At 44.8% G+C, this 17,841-nt stretch overlaps 1 protein-coding gene across 23 annotated transcripts in view; it reads right to left on the bottom strand.

The window, feature by feature from the left end:
• The window catches only part of ptk2aa (protein tyrosine kinase 2aa), a 180,338-nt gene that overhangs the window by 62,681 nt on the left and 99,816 nt on the right, over positions 1 to 17,841 (bottom strand). For all 23 annotated transcript variants that reach the window (XM_046361717.1, XM_046361716.1, XM_046361705.1 and 20 more), the window contains one exon: positions 13,069 to 13,235. In XM_046361717.1, the coding sequence (XP_046217673.1) occupies positions 13,069 to 13,235 (167 nt within the window). The remainder of the gene's footprint in view (positions 1 to 13,068; positions 13,236 to 17,841) is intronic.

Here is a 17,841-nt window from a genome sequence, read left to right as displayed (position 1 = left end):
AGTTGTGTCAAGTTGGCTGGATGTCCTTTGGGTGGTGGACCATTCTTGATACACAAGGCAAACTGTTTAGCATGAAAACCCCTGCAGAGTTGCAGTTCTTGACACAAACCGGTGCGCCGGGCACCTACTACTACCATACCCTGTTCATAGGGAATTAAATATTTTGTATTTCCCATTCACTCTCAATGGCACACAATCCATGTCTCAAATCCTTCTTTAACCCGTCTCCTCCCCTTCAGCTCTCATGCAAACACTTCCTAGTGACTCAGTGACACCCACATGGTGGGTAGAAGTTATTTTATCTGAAATAGGAATACTGAGGGGTGCACTGTGTGTGTGTGTGTGTGTGTGTGTGTGTGTGTGTGTGTGTGTGTGTGTGTGTGTGTGTGTGTGTGTGTGTGTGTGTGTGTGTGTGTGTGTGTGTGTGTGTGTGTGTGTGTGTGTGTGTGTGTGTGTGTGTGTGTGTGTGTGTGTGTGTGTGTGTGTGTTAGACTCTACCCAGATTTTCATGACCTCATACTGTCCTTCTCTCACACTGGGACATAGTACAAAAGGGAGCGGAAAGACAAGGCAAAAAACAAACAAAAAAAAAAAAGCACATTGGACGCCCATTACCAGAAAGCTCACAAAATTAGCACAAGTAATAGAGCATTTCTATTGGAGGCTGCTTGCTAAATATGCTAACGAGCGCAAATTAAAATAAACAAATTATAAAGACAGGCAATCCTGTTCATAAAGTTATACATACATAGGTAGGAGATACCGACTGTCATTTTTGGCGAGTTTCCAGCAAATGTGAATGAGAGACATTGTGCAAATGAAGAAAGTTTTGACGCATGCGCCTCTGAAGGAAGAACAGTACTGTGTACACTGTGTCTGTGTGGTGTCTGGGAGCCTGCCTGCTCTGCTCGGAGAAGATAGGGTGAGGAGCAGACCGGCCTACAACAGAGAGGAGAAAAACACAAGGAAGCCAAGCTACAGTGGCAGCTGTACAGATTACTCATCCAAAGGGCTGTGACTTCTCAAACACTGCAGAAAGCTAACACAATATGATGCCCTGTGACCTTATTAACTCAGGTACTGACTTAGATGACTTGCAAGTTAAATTTAGGGGATGACAACACAGAATTCGTAGTTTTTTCACACAGGAAAAAATATTAAAACGCGCTTCGTAAAAAACGATCATACAATAAAATGCTTCTTATCGTAATTTCTGGTCAGCATCAAACTAATGTTGTCCACTGGGATGAGAATTCCCAAAACAAGCATTCTACCAGCAGACTGATGTGGCGCTCCTTTTCTCTGGTACTGTTCTGGTGTAGCCAGTTTCCTTTTCTCTGGTACTGTTCTGGTGTAGCCAGCTTAATTTTCTCTGGTACTGTTCTGGTGTAGCCAGCATCCTTTTCTCTGGTACTGTTCTGGTGTAGCCAGCGTCCTTTTCTCTGGTACTGTTCTGGTGTAGCAAATTTCATTTTCTCTGGTACTGTTCTGGTGTAGCCAGCATCCTTTTCTCTGGTACTGTTCTGGTGTAGCCAGTTTCCTTTTCTCTGGTACTGTTCTGGTGTAGCCAGCTTAATTTTCTCTGGTACTGTTCTGGTGTAGCCAGCATCCTTTTCTCTGGTACTGTTCTGGTGTAGCCAGCGTCCTTTTCTCTGGTACTGTTCTGGTGTAGCAAATTTCATTTTCTCTGGTACTGTTCTGGTGTAGCCAGTTTCCTTTTCTCTGGTATTGTTCTGGTGTAGCCAGTTTCCTTTTCTCTGGTACTGTTCTGGTGTAGCCAGTTTCATTTTCTCTGGTACCTTTCTGGTGTAGCCAGTTTCATTTTCTCTGGTACTGTTCTGGTGTAGCCAGTTTCATTTTCTCTGGTACTGTTCTGGTGTAGCCAGATTCCTTTTCTCATTTTCTCTGATACTGTTCTGGTGTAGCCAGATTCCTTTTCTCTGGTACTGTTCTGGTGTAGCCAGATTCCTTTTCTCTGGTATTGTTCTGGTGTGGCCAGCTTCCTTTTCTCTGAAAAATGCCAGATTAACTTGAAGCAAAACATTAGGAAACATAGCTGGTTATATTCTTTCTGTGATAAACATTAGAAATATGATGGCCATGCATTGTTTTTTGCAACAAAAAAAGACCTTAAGTTTTCATTGTAAGCTCACTGTGTGGCTGCCAGCCAAATAGCGTTGCACTTCTGTTGTCATCTGATGAAAATGAAGCTATTTTCTACCGAATGTGTTGCACTAATGTATCACTCTATTGATGAAGAAAAAAAACTGTTACTTTCAACATAAAACGCGACCCCTGTCAATAAACAGTTGGACTCACCTGCTACCGCTTTCTCCTATTGTGCTATTTACAAACAAACAGTTGCTCAACTGTTCTGGGGAACTCCGGTAAGCTTCATCATTGAAAATGTGACGGGTGAAATGAACAACATTTTCTGCTTTATTTCCTAACGTATTGCACAAGTTGAATAGAGCTTTTAAGAAATATTAAAATCAATTGAAAATTGTACAAAAAATATATTGTTTCAACGGTACTGAAAAACCATCCTGTGGCTATTTCCGAATACACCAGTATTTTTATTTTTTATTTTACCTTTATTTAACCAGGCAAGTCAGTTAAGAACATATTCTTATTTTCAATGACGGCCTGGGAACAGTGGTTAACTGCCTGTTCAGGGGCAGAACGACAGATTTGTACCTTGTCAGCTCGGGGGTTTGAACTCGCAACCTTCCGGTTACTAGTCCAACGCTCTAACCACTAGGCTACGCTGTCGCCCCGTATATAGTATATACGGTATACTGCCCAAGCCTAGTGTGTGTGATCTGAAACGCCCCTAGAAGATGAAAGACCTACAGTGCAGCTACTCAAGGGCAGACAGGCAGCATGATGAAAGGAAAATCAACAGAATGCAAAGAGAATAGAAGAAGACTTCACTAGTTGCTTTAACTGAGCATTACAGACAAGAGCAGGCATCATAATGACATCTCTCTCTCTTTGTTTTCTTGAGTCTCCTTCCTATGAGACGGCCTGATCAAAGCTATGAGCTCCTCTCTGCTGTGTTCAGCCCGGCTTTGATATAACAACTCTGCATGATCCCAGACCTGCCTAGCACTGTGCCACACCATAACTCTTCCCCCTTCCAACTGATCCCAGACCTGCCTGGCACAGTGCCACACCATAACTCTTCCTTCTGCTTCTCTCGCTCTTTCTCTCTCTCTCACTTTCTCTCTCGGATGGTTCCCCCGTCACCTGCTGCCACCACCACCACCTGCCAATCACCCCAGCGGCAGTGAGCCGGGAGAGTCACTTAGCGTCTTTAAATCATCCGCTAGACGCCGTCACCTTGTTCTATCAGAACAGACATATCCCTGACAGAACTAATGATGGCTCACCTCTCTAACCACTAGGCCACCTGCCATACACACTCACACTTATATGTGAGTATTGACAGCCAGGCTCAGGACAGAGGGGGATGTAAATGAAAAGTTCAATCAAATGGCTGAAACAGAGGAAAAATATCAATATATAAGCCTTCTAATAATCAGTTAGCAGCAAATTCAATTTGAGCTGTTGCATAAACACAACTTCATCTTGTTATATAAAGGTCACTATGGATGGAACCCTGAAAAAGGTCAAAAATCTCATCTGAGTTCAGTAGGTCACATTGTAGTAAAACATTTTGCAACAGAAAATCAGCATTATTGGCTAAGTTCAGGTTGTACCTCTCCTGTTCCAAATTGTTTTGTGCCAACTGAACAAGACCCAGGCCCTTCTTCAGGTTACATTTCCTAATAGGTTGAGATTGTTCCAGGCCATCATTCTGTCTGTATCCATGGGTCTTGTCCTTGCAGCTCAAGCCAGGGTCTGCTCCCAAATTGCAACCTATTCCTATGGGCCCTGGTCAAAAGTAGTGCACTGTGTAGGGAATAGGGTGCCATGTGAGACACAACCCTTATTAGATGGAGGCTGGTGATGAGGTAGTGGAACTAAACTGATTGAATCAAAGCAGCACTGACAGGCTTCATGCGCACCTTATTGTATTGACAGAATGTTCTCCTCAGCTGCTTATAGTGGTCATCTGGGACATTGACAAATTACATTAGGGACTTCAGTAGGTCAATTTATGAGATCCGCTCTACTCCCCTTCCCCTGAGAGGCAATTATCAATCTGACAACACACACACACACACACACACACACACACACACACACACACACACACACACACACACACACACACACACACACACACACACACACACACACACACACACACACACACACACACACACACACACACACACACACACACACACATTAACAGAAAACCCCTATTACTTCAGCATGACAACACCTTCAGACAACTCCACAACAGGCCTGTCATTCACATCCACAACAGGCCTGTCATTCACATCCACAACGGGCCTGTCATTCACATCCACAACAGGCCTGTCATTCACATCCACAACAGGCCTGTCATTCACACAGCTGGAGGAAGAGAAAGAACGACATCAGCATTGGATTAACTACATGCTAAATCTGACGACATGATTGACCTGACATGCCTTGATAGCTTCCTGGACGAACACGCACAAACACGCACACACAAATTTCAAATGCATGCACACTAGGGCTGTGGACGGCAGGTAGCCTAGTGGTTAAGAGTGTTAGACCAGTAACCGAAAGGTCACTGGTTCAAATCAAGCAGACTAAATCTTTAAAAACCTGCTGTATTTAAAATATTGTGTTCTATAGCTAGGAAAATAAATAAATGTGACTCTGGATGACAACATAATGATGTTTGTTTCCTACATTAGGGCTGTTTTTCTAAAGATGTTAAATCCGCTTCCTGTTTTGTTTCCTTGCCAGGATACTAACGAGTATCATGAAACTGGTATAGTTCCGCCCTAATACATACGCAGGCACACACAGACACAAACAAACAGAGCCCTCTGGGTTTGCTTTTCCCTATTTGAAGAATGTGTGTGATGGACTACAGATGGACTACAGACAGACACAGACAGACAGTGTTTTAACATCCCTCACTCCCAGGACAGGAACATTCAGATTACTACACCTGGCCTGGGGGTGTATGTAGGGGAACATTGTTCTGTTCTGGGCTGTGTGTGGAGTTCAACCCTGTTCTGGACTGTGTGTGGAGTTCAACCCTGTTCTGAACTGTGCCGACAGAGGTGGCCGTCTCACTTTGCGTTCCTAGGAAACTATGCAGTATTGTGTTATTTCTTACATTGGTACCCCAGGTAATCTTAGGTTTTATTACATACAGTCGGGAGGAACTACTGGATATAAGAGCTACGTCAACTCACCATCATTACGACCAGGAATACGACTTTCCCGAAGCGGATCCTCTGTTTTGCCCACCACCCAGGACAATGGATCGGATCCCAGCCGGTGACCCAAAACAACGTCTCCGTAATAGGGGCAGATGAAGCAGTCTTCTGGTCAGGCTCCGGAGACGGGCACATCGCGCACCACTCCCTAGCATACTACTCGCCAATGTCCAGTCTCTTGATTACAAGGTTGATGAAATCCGAGCAAGGGTAGCATTCCAGAGAGACAGAAGAGACTGTAACGTTCTTTGCTTCACGGAAACATGGCTCATTAAAGACACGCTATCGGAGTCGGTACAGCCAGCTGGTTTCTTCACGCATCGCGCCGACAGAAACATGCATCTTTCTGGTAAGAAGAGGGGTTGGGGGTGTGTGCCTTATGATTAACGAGACATGGTGTGATCATAACAACATACAGGAACTCAAGTCCTTTTGTTCACCTGACTTAGAATTCCTCACAATCAAATGCCGACCGCATTATCTACCAAGAGAATTCTCTTTGATTATAATCACAGTGGTGTATATCCCCCCCAAGCAGACACATCGACGGCTCTAAACAAACTTGATTTGATTCTGCATTCATTGTAGCTGAGGATTTTAATAAGGCTAATCTGAAAACAAGACTCCCTAAATTCTATCAGCATATTGATTGTGCTACCAGGGATGGTAAAACCCTGGATTATTGTTATTCTAACTTCCGCAATGCATATAAGGCCCTCCCCCGCCCTCCTTTCGGAAAAGCTGACCACGACTCCATTTTGTTGCTCCCAGCCTATAGGCGGAGACAAAAACAGGAAGCTCCCGCGCTCAGGTCTGTTCAACGCTGGTCCGACCAATCTGATTCCACGCTTCAAGATTGCTTCAATCATGTGGATTGGGATATGTTCCGCCCTGCGTCAAACAACAACATTGACGAATACGCTGATTCGGTGAGCGAGTTTATTAGCAAGTGCATCAGCGATGTCGTACCCACAGCAACTATTAAAACATTCCCAAACCAGAAACCGTGGATTGATGGCAGCATTTGCATGAAACTGAAAGCGCGAACCACTGCTTTTAACCAGGGTAAGGTGACCGAATACAAACAGTGCAGCTATTCCCTCCGTAAGGCAATCAAACAAGCTAAGTGTCAGTATAGATACAAAGAAGGCTGAAGAAATATGTCTTGTCACCAAAAGCACTCACAAACTTTTATAGATGCACAATCGAGAGCATCCTGTCGGGCCGTATCACCGCCTGGTACGGCAACTGCTCCGCCCACAACCATAAGGCTCTCCAGAGGGTAGTGAGGTCTGCACAACACATCACCGGGGGCAAACTACCTGCCCTCCAGGACACCAACACCACCCGATGTCACAGGAAGGCCATAAAGATCATCAAGGACAACAACCACCCGAGCCACTGCCTGTTCACCCCGCTATCATCCAGAAGGCGAGGTCAGTACAGGTGCATCAAAGCAGGGACCGAGAGACTGAAAAACAGCTTCTATCTCAAGGCCATCAGACTGTTAAACAGCCACCACTAACATTGAGAGCTGCTGCCAACATACTGACTCAACTCCAGCCACTTTAATAATGGAAAAATGTATGTAAAAATGTATCACTAGCCACTTTAAACAATGCCACTTAATATAATGTTTACATACCCTACATTACTCATCTCAAATGTATATACAGTACTCTATACCATCTACTGCATCTTGCCTATGCCGTTCTGTACCATCACTCATTCATATATTTTGATGTACATATTCTTCATCCCTTTACACTTGTGTGTATAAGGTAGTTGTTGTGGAATTGTTAGGTTAGATTACTTGTTGGTTATTACTGCATCGGAACTAGAAGCACAAGCATTTCGCTACACTCGCATTAACATCTGCTAACCATGTGTATGTGACAAATAAAATTGGATTTGATTTGAACACTGTTCTGGACTGTGTGTGGAGTTCAACACTGTTCTGTGCTGGGCTGTGTGTGAAGTTGGACACTGTTCTGTGCTTGGCTGTATGTGAAGTTGGATACTGATCTGTGCTGGGCTGTATGTGAAGTTGGACACTGTTCTGTTCTGTGTGTGAAGTTGGACACTGTTCTGTGCTGGGCTGTGTGTGAAGTTGGACACTGTTCTGTGCTGGGCTGTGTGTGAAGTTGGATACTGATCTGTGCTGGGCTGTATGTGAAGTTGGACACTGTTTTGTGCTGTATGTGAAGTTGGACACTGTTCTGTGCTGTATGTGAAGTTGGACACTGTTCTGTGCTGGGCTGTGTGTGAAGTTGGACACTGTTCTGTGCTGTATGTGAAGTTGGACACTGTTCTGTGCTGTATGTGAAGTTGGACACTGTTCTGTGCTGGGCTGTATGTGAAGTTGGACACTGTTCTGTGCTGTATGTGAAGTTGGACACTGTTCTGTGCTGGGCTGTGTGTGAAGTTGGACACTGTTCTGTGCTGGTTGTGTGAAGTTTTACACTGTTCTGTGCTGGGCTGCGTATGAAGTTGGACACTGTTCTGTGCTGGGCTGTGTGTGAAGTTGGACACTGTTCTGTGCTGGGTTGTGTGTGAAGTTGGACACTGTTCTGTGCTGTATGTGAAGTTGGACACTGTTCTGTGCTGGGCTGTGTGTGAAGTTGGACACTGTTCTGTGATGTATGTGAAGTTGGACACTGTTTTGTGCTGGGCTGTGTGTGAAGTTGGACACTGTTCTGTGCTGGGCCGTGTGTGAAGTTGGACATTGTTCTGTGCTGGGCTGTGTGTGAAGTTGGACACTGTTCTGTGCTGGGCTGTGTGAAGTTGGACACTGTTCTGTGCTGGGCCGTGTTATGAAATTGGACACTGTTCTGTGCTGGGCTGTGTGTGAAATTGGACACTGTTCTGTGCTGGGCTGTGTGTGAAGTTGGACACTGTTCTGTGCTGGGCTATGTGTGAAGTTGGACACTGTTCTGTGCTGGGTTGTGTGTGAAGTTGGACACTGTTCTGTGCTGGGCTGTGTGAAGTTGGACACTGTTCTGTGCTGGGCCGTGTGTGAAATTGGACACTGTTCTGTGCTGGGCCGTGTGTGAAGTTGGACACTGTTCTGTGCTGGGCTGTGTGTGAAGTTGGACACTGTTCTGTGCTGGGCTGTGTGTGAAGTTGGACACTGTTCTGTGCTGGGCCGTGTGTGAAGTTGGACACTGTTCTGTGCTGGGCTGTGTGTGAAGTTAGACACTGTTCTGTGCTGGGCTGTATGTGAAGTTGGACACTGTTCTGTGCTGGGCCGTGTGTGAAATTGGACACTGTTCTGTGCTGGGCCGTGTGTGAAGTTGGACACTGTTCTGTGCTGGGCTGTGTGTGAAGTTGGACACTGTTCTGTGCTGGGCTGTGTGTGAAGTTGGACACTGTTCTGTGCTGGGCCGTGTGTGAAGTTGGACACTGTTCTGTGCTGGGCTGTGTGTGAAGTTAGACACTGTTCTGTGCTGGGCTGTATGTGAAGTCGGACACTGTTCTGTGCTGGGCTGTGTGTGAAGTTTGTCACGGCCCTGAACTTGTCTGAACCATTTGTGCTTCTCCTTCCAATAGGGCGCTTCACCTTTAATTCCCAATTAAATAGCCAACATCAGCTGCACAAAAGGGGGTTGTGATGGAGGTGCGAATGAGGATGTGTTCAACCCTCAGTCCCGAAACATCTTTACTCCATTTGTTTTGTTGTATTTAAAAGTGTGCTTTGTAGCATTGTCTCAAGTATAAACAGGATCGGATCCACTCATTTCTTCCTTTGGACTACAGATGTGGTCTTCACTGATTCATCGTGCCCTTCCCCCCATGGAGATCTGTTGGCGGATTGAATGGTCTGACTGTCCGACTGACTACAACTGACCACAAATCAGCACGGTATAAATCACACTCAAACAAATTAAATACCGTATGCAAAACATTTGTAGCCAGTCGGACAGTCAAACAATTCAATCCGCCAACAGATCTCCATGGGGGGAAGGGCACGATGAAACAGCGAAGACTTATTGAGTTTTGATACTCTTTCTGGTTGTGTGTCACGTTCGTGGTGAGAGACGGACCAAGGCACAGCATGTGTAGAGTTCCACATCTTTATTACGGGGAAACTTCAAACAGCAACAAAAAAACAACAACGAAAATGTGACACCAGTGGTGCTACATACACACACACACAAAACACAATATCCCACAAAGAAGGAGGGAGAAAGGGCTTCCTAAATATGATCATCAAAGGCAACGATTACCAGCTGCCTCTAATTGGGAACCATACAACCCAGCCACATAGAAAATCAATGACTAGAACACCCCCCTAGTCACGCTCTGACCTAAACACCATAGAGAACCGAGGGCTCTCTATGGTCAGGGCGTGACATTGTGTGGTAAAACAGTTTGATATTCTGATTGTATGATTGAGACTGGGTTTACGCTACACTTTTATGAACGGACAAACATTGTGTGACTGAAGTCACTGGAGTTCCCTGAACTCCTTTACCAGGCTGGACTCTTTTAGGCCCGAGGTAATAGACTTTTCTTTAAGAACCAGAGCTCATTGTTTGTTATGTTATTATGTGTGTTATCATTTATGTTGGTAATACAACCCACGCAAAAGAACAGTTGTTTTGAAGTTATTTCCAATGTTTTAAGGGTTTATGAAAAGACTTGACGGACCAGACAAGACTCATTCCCTCACAAACAAGAAGGAGAAATCAATATTTTCTCTGGTAGGCACAACCTACCTGTCACCCCTACAAACAATAACCTTAAGTCAAAACCATTACAAGTTGGACACTGTTCTGTGTATGGACCTGAACACTGCAGTGCCAGAAGCATAGTGAGTGATATTTAGATTTCCACTCCAAGTACATTCAACAAACCCTTGAGCCATTTCTATGCTGCAAGAGAATTTGAAGAAGCGTACACACACACTGTGAACTCGTCAGTATGCTTACTGCAGAATACTGAAACAATCTCTCCCACCCTGAGTTCTATCACGAGAGAGAGAGAGAGAGACTGAAGGACACTTTGAAGAGTGTATAGTCGTGGCCGAGTCGTGGCCGAGTGTATAGTCATGGTTTTGAGAATGACACAAATATTAATATCCACAAGGTTTGCTGCTTCAGTGTCTTCAGATATTTTTGTCAGATGTTACTATGGAAAACTGAAGTATGATTACAAGCATTTCATAAGTGTCAAAGGCTTATATTGATAATTACATGAAGTTGATGCAAAGAGTCAATATTTGCAGTGTCGACCCTTCTTTTTCAAGACCTCTGCAAGACCTCCGCCCTGGCATGCTGTCAATTAACTTCTGGGCCACATCCTGACTGATGGCAGCCCATTCTTGCATAATCAATGCTTGGAGTTTGTCAGGATTTGTGGGGTTTTGTTTGTCCAACCGCCTCTTGAGGATTGACCACAAGTTCTCAATGGGATTTAAGGTCTGGGGAGTTTCCTGGCTATGGACCCAAAATATAAATGTTTTGTTCCCCGAGCCACTCAGTTATCACTTTTGCCTTATGGCAAGGTGCTCCATCATGCTGGAAAAGGCATAGTTCTTCACCAAACTGTTCCTGGATGGTTTGGGAGAAGTTGCTCTTGGAGGATGTGTTGGTACCATTCTTTATTCGTGGCTGTGGTAAAAATTATGAGTGAGCCCACTCCCTTGGCTGAGAAGCAACCCCACACATGAATGGTCTCAGGATGCTTTACTGTTGGCATGACACAAGACTGATGGTAGCACTCAGCTTGTCTTCTCCGGAAAAGCTTTATTCCGGATGTCCCAAACAATCGGAAAGGGGATTCATCAGAGAAAATGACTTTACCCCAGTCCTCAGCAGTCCAATCCCTGTACCTTTTGCAGAATATCAATCTGTCCCTGATGTTTTTCCTGGAGAGAAGTGGCTTCTTTGCTGCCCTTCTTGACACCAGGCCATCCTCCAAAAGTCTTTGCTTCACTGTGCATGCAGATGCACTCACATCTGTCTGCTGCCATTTCTGAGCAAGCTCTGTACTGGTGGTGCCCCGATCCCGCAGCTGAATGAACTTTAGGAGACTGTCCTGGCACTTGCTGGACTTTCTTGGGCGCCCTGAAGCCTTCTTCACAACAATTGAACCGCTCTCCTTGAAGTTCTTGATGATCCGATAAACGGTTGACTTAGGTGCCATCTTATTGGCAGCAATATCCTTGCCTGTGAAGCCCTTTTTATGCAAAGCAATGATGACGGCACGTGTTTCCTTGCAGGTAACCATGATTGACAGAGGAAGAACAATGATTCCAAGCACCACCCTCTTTCGAAGCTTCCAGTCTGTTATTCGAACTCAATCAGCATGACAGAGTGATCACACCTGTGTTAACGAGAGAATCACTGACATGATGTCAGCTGGTCCTTTTGTGGCAGGGCTGAAATGCAGTGTTTTTTCGGGATTCAGTTCATTTACATGGCAAAACGGGACTTTGCAATTCATCTGATCACTCTTCATAACATTCTGGAGTATACGCAAATTGCCATCATTCAAACTGAGGCAGCAGACTTTGTGACAATTAATATTTGTGTCATTTTCAAAACTTTTGACCACGGCTGCACAGGTCTATGAGATGTGAAATCACATCACGATAGAACACAACAGTGTATCCCAGGCAGTAGCAGTATTCCAGTCAGAATGAGAGAGGAAAGCCAGACCGTCCTTAGTGAACAGATTTAAGTCCTAACAGAGCCATGTAGAGAGAGACGACGAGAACAGTGCAAAGCCAGGCTGCCCCAACTGGCAGCCTATTCCCTATATAGGCTGTGATCAAAAGTAGTGCACTATGTAGGGAATAGGGTGCCATTTGGGTAGCAATCAGACTCCAGGCTCAAAGATAGCCAGAAAAGACCTTAGCCTTTCACTGAGAATTGAACTACTGAGATTCACAGAGCAACATTTGACAGTAACTTAGACTGTAAAATGCCTCAAATTATGATCCAAGTGAGGATGGAAACTTAAGATGTTTATAATGTTCAATTAAATGTTTTCTAAAGGGAAAAAAGCGTACTACAGACAAGCCCTTGAGGCTCTTTAGTGTCCAATTCTGTGTTCAGAACATATTTTATGTGACGGTAACATCTAGGTCACACGAACATGTTAGGCTAGGAGAATGAATGTCTAAGGAACTATATTGGCCAATCTCTATAGTGTGTTCATCAAACATTCATAATATCAGATCCTCAACTGACTTCTTCCTTACAAAATAAGACACAGAGATGAAGTGTTAACTTATGGGGCAATGTGTCTTGCCTCTGCTCTCAGGGACATTCACAGGGTCTAAGTGTGCCTAAAGAAAGGTTGTAGACTATCACAGAACTGTCTGATGCAGAATAAAGGCATTTAATGCCATCTGTGCAATACCTAACGCTAGAAGCTAAGGATGTGACTCATCTGGCATAACAACTTTTAATAGCAATGACCTACTACCGAGTCATTGACAGTTGAGACATTGAAAAACACACACACACACACAAAAAAGCTGGGTCTGTGAATCTGTAGATTCCACCTTCTTGTCGGAGAGACACCGACTGCCGTTTTGTCATTGTCTTCCATACACACAGGGGCAGACAGAAACAGTCAGACAAATATACACATCAAGAGAGAGACATAATCTAAACAGACAGATACACGCACACAGGGCAAACACATTGGTGCACTCATACACGTAAGTGCACACGGACGAGCACACACACACACACAGTCTGCTCACCTCCACTCCTCCTGGGAGCGGTTCTGCTCGTATTTCTCCCTCACGTGGGACACGCCCATATCAGGGTGGAGCCAGTGGACCTGGCCGGATTGGGAGTGGCTGAGTCGCAGGCTGAAGCACGCCACGCATTTCACCTTGTGGATGTCCAAGATCTTCTGGATGATCCCCTGTAGAGGTGGAACACAGGAGAGTTAAGAGACCAATGACAAGCCACGGTAGGAAAGTTCAAGGTTATACAGAAGTTATGTGAAGGCAAATTTGTTGAACGTAGAAGGTCCACCCAATGCAAGAAACTGAAACTGACTAGAGTTTTTACTGGAGACAGACAACAAAACACGGTAAACAGAAAGTGGAGCCCAGATATAGACTCCTTTTTTAAATTTAAAATTTTTTAACCTTTATTTAACCAGGCAAGTCAGTTAAGAACACATTCTTATTTTCAATGACGGCCTGGGAACAGTGGGTTAACTGCCTGTTCAGGGGCAGAATGACAGATTTGTACCTTATCAGCTCGGGGGTTTGAACTCGCAATCTTGCGGTTACTAGTCCAACACTCTAACCACTAGGCTACGCTGCCGCCCCCTCTCCTACTGAGAGGTGAAGAGAAGACAGGATGTTCCAACTGTTCTGTCTGTAGGAGCGATGCTATCTTATTGCCATGGCAGCCACCGCTCTGCCTAGTGACAGCAGGTAGCCTGTCTGAGGCGATAAGTAGAACATATATATATATATTATTTGCGTTGGCTGAATGGCCAAGGAGGGCACCAACCCATACCCTTATCCCCCCATCTGACCAGCTCCTGTGGAACAATCCAACACTCAAATGGCCACTCAGTCACAAATGGCCACTCAGTCACTCATTCAGGACTTCAAATCAAACTTTATTTATCACACGCACCGAATACAACAAGTGTAGACCTTACTGTGAAATGCTTACTTACAAGCCCTTAACCAACAGTGCAGTTCAAGAAGAGTTAAGAAAATATTTACCAAGTAAGCTAAAATAAAAAGTCATAATAAAAAGTAACATAAGAAGAATAACGATGCTATACACAGGGGGCCGAGTCAGAGTGCGAGTCAGTGTGCGGGGGTACAGGTTAGTTGAGGTAATTTGTAAATGTAGGTGGGAGTGAAGTGACTATCCATAGATAATAAACAGCGAGTAGCAGCAGTGTACAAAAGGGAAAGGGGGTCAATGTAAATTGTTCAGCATTCTTATGGCTTGGGGTTAGAAACTGTTGAGGAGCCTTTTGGTCCAAGACTTGGCGCTCCGGTACCGCTTGCCGTGCGGTAGCAGAGAAAACAGTCTATAACTTGGGTGACTGGAGTCTCTGAACATTTTATGGGCTTTCCTTTGACACCGCCTAGTATATAGGTCCTGGATGTACTGGGCTGTTCGCACTACCCTCTGTAGCGCCTTACGGTCAAATGCCGAGCAGTTGCCATACCAGGCATACCATGTCTCTCTCTGCGACATCCTCTCACTGTCTGTTCGGTTTAACATCAACCCCCAGACCTCACCAGACCAGATGGACCATTCACGTCTGTCAGCCATGAAGCGGCAACTAAAGTGCCAATAGACTAGCTTATGACTGTAGTCTATGACCGGCCAGACGGACCACTCGCGTCTGTTATATTATGTCTTTAGTGCCCACAACACTAGGGCTCCATGTTAAGTCTATGGCTGGCTGGCATGGAGATATTCCGGCCTCGCATGGCTGTGCTGGTGTCATCCGCGGCCGTATGTGTGCATACTATCACACTGCCGATCAGATGTGACAATCCAGCCCAAACACTTAAGAGCCATTGCATATTTAAGAAGATTGTATTTATGAGGGAAGAGAGAGAGGCTGGATGGCTGGATCCCCCAGAGTAGGTTCAAGAATGTGTCCCAGTTACGGCCTGATGGCCAAGTGGCAACACTGTGGAGGATAACAGAGCCTGATCACTGCCCAAGGAGAGGAGAAGGAGGAGAGGAGGAAGAGAGGAGAGGCCAGAGAAGCATAGGAACTGGGCTATTGGGACTGGGAATTCAAAGCCTGTTGGCCAGCGTTGTTTGGTAATGTAGTTTCCAACTTAGGAAGGTCTCTATGCAGCCTTGGGACTGACTTTCTGCTTGTGTAATGGCAAACGTTTATTTGAGATTGTCCACGGCAAGGACGGTGCTCTAACCACTAGGCTACCCTGCCGCCCCCTGCATGGTAGTTCCAGTAACAATGCACTAGGAACCAGGAGAGCACTTAGAGAATATATTCTATGCAACCGTACAGCACCTTTACTTTAGGTTTGTAGGTCTGTAGCTACTGAAGTAACAATGTCTTCGTGTGAATTGATGTCGGTACCTAGTTATTTTCTCTAACAATGAAGGAAAATCTTCCTGCACAGATGAGATAGACCCTCCTCAATATTCCAATGGTGAGTAGTGATAAAGAAATGCAATATGATCATGTTAACCTGCTCTAATAGAAGATTACTCTGCCAGCTAAGGGCGGCTAAGCTAAAGCCAGTCTCTTATCTCAGTTTGCTAAAGAGCACGCAAATCTTCTACCCTCCATTAAAATGATTAAATATGGGCGTTGGTTAGCTTCTTGAGATGGTGGCTGGGGCTCCGGAGTGAGGTTTCCCCCAGGCACAGCTATAGGATCAGCAGAAGAAGAATATAATGGCTCAACACAGACAGAAGTGTGTAATCTCACGAGCCATAATCTAAAAGTTTTGTCTGGCAAGAGAGGCTGAAGTGAGTGGGCCCAAGAAAAGGTAGAGCCCTCTCTGTCCATCCATTATTATATCTCAACACAATCTCTGTTTTATAATCCAATACTGGATGCAGAGTTCCTCGGAGGATCGTAGAGAGAGAGCGAGAGAGAGCATCTGAGTAATGGGAAAAATGTGTCTGCCCAATTTGAAAGAAAAACAATTTGCATACAAATTAATAATTGCCATTTCAAGTCCATTTTCAAGTAGCAGGAAAATGTCTACTCCAAGTGACACAAACAGAACCATATAGCTGCAGTTCTGCTGGTGATTGATTTGACATCGTTTTGTAGGCCAGGCGGCGGAACTGACGGAATACAAGTGTACTCAACTTCAATGAGGTGGGATAAATACCACCAGAACCCATAATGGAGACAGAATAAATGGGAGAAATACCACCAGAACGGCTACAACTTCAAGATAGCATCAGTCAAATGTCATATTCATCTCCCACTTGTAACATAGAGCTGGGGAAACATGAGATATACAGGGTGATTAAAAGCATGCAGTGACTAGGTCTGGTTCCACCATATGACAGACAAGGCCTTTATGAGAAGCAAAATGCACAATATTACATAGCCTTAACCCGAACCCTTTAAAATGTCACATGCCATCTGAATGGCTGTTTAGATACTATCTAAAAGCACAGCACATGTATACTCCCAGCAGACCTTGGGGAAAAGTAACTTGGAATGGTAGTCGCTGAAACATAGGCTAAATATCCCAAGTGATGCTTTTAAGTGTGCTGACAGGTTTGACCTAGAGCTTGAAAGCCAACCCTGAAAAGCATGGTCCTATTCATTAGGAACCAAACAACAGAAATCCAGCTGGCACAGGGAGAGGCTACCTCGACTTTTTCCGTTGCAAAACGTTTTAAAACCATTGCATGCCCTAATAAATATGACCAACATCTGTCCTGTATAATAACTTAGAGCACAGTTCCCCTTGGCACTTAGGAGGAAACAGATGATGACGGCAACGAATAGATGAAGACAAAGAAGAAGAAGACACTAACGGATTACAGAGACAGAATCAGAATGCTTACATGAACAGCTAGGGAGAGCAATCCAAACGGAGCATGACAAATTTCCCATCACACCACATTAGGCTAAAGATGATGACAACCGCCTCTATGATGATATGACAGATTATCTCAAACAAACAAGCTAATTTTACTACCCTTTTTTCATTTTTAAGATCCAAAAAGAACATATCAAATCTCACTGGCATATAGTCATTTGGATTCTTGACAACCACAGAATTTCCATGTGTTTGCAATGGAAATAGAAAAGCACAATTCACATGCAAATTAGCCAATTCAAATGCAAACAAACCATGAACCTCTTATCAAGGTAAACATTGCATACAGTACACCTGGTCTCAGATCATTTCATATTATTATGTACGTAAATCCAAAACTGTCATGCAGGTGAAAGAGGACCCAAAAGCGACTTAACAGAAACAGAGTTTATTAAAGTCCAAAACGGAATAACAGAAATCCTCTAGACTTGTAGAGGGGAAACAACTGGAGAAGCGGCCACAGACTGCAGGTCGCTTCGGGTAGGCGCAGGCCGTAGTCGACTGAGACACCTGCTCACACGCAGCATCTGATGAAGGCACAAAACACGACAGGACAGGGTGATACACAATCACGGCAAAAACACGACAGGACAGGGCGAAACGCAATCACAGCATGGTGAATACAATACAAGGAACCGACGGGACAGGAACGGATCACAAAGGAATAAATAGGGACTCTAATCAGGGGAAAGGATCGGGAACAGGTGTGGGAAGACTAAGTGATGATTAGGGGAATAGGAACAGCTGGGAGCAGGAACGGAACGACAGAGAGAGAGAGAGCGAGAGAGTGAGAGAGGGAGGGGGAGAGAGAGGGATAGAAGGAGGGAAAGAACCAAACAAGACCAGCAGAGGGAAACGAATAGCAAGGGGAGCACAGGGACAAGACATGACAATGAATGACAAACATGACAGTACCCCCCCACTCACCGAGCGCCTCCT

The sequence above is a fragment of the Oncorhynchus gorbuscha genome, linkage group LG09, assembly GCF_021184085.1.
Source record: "Oncorhynchus gorbuscha isolate QuinsamMale2020 ecotype Even-year linkage group LG09, OgorEven_v1.0, whole genome shotgun sequence".
Lineage (NCBI taxonomy): Eukaryota > Metazoa > Chordata > Actinopteri > Salmoniformes > Salmonidae > Oncorhynchus > Oncorhynchus gorbuscha.
The sequence above is the reverse complement of the archived record's forward strand: the minus strand, read 5'-3'. Positions and strand labels throughout refer to the sequence as shown.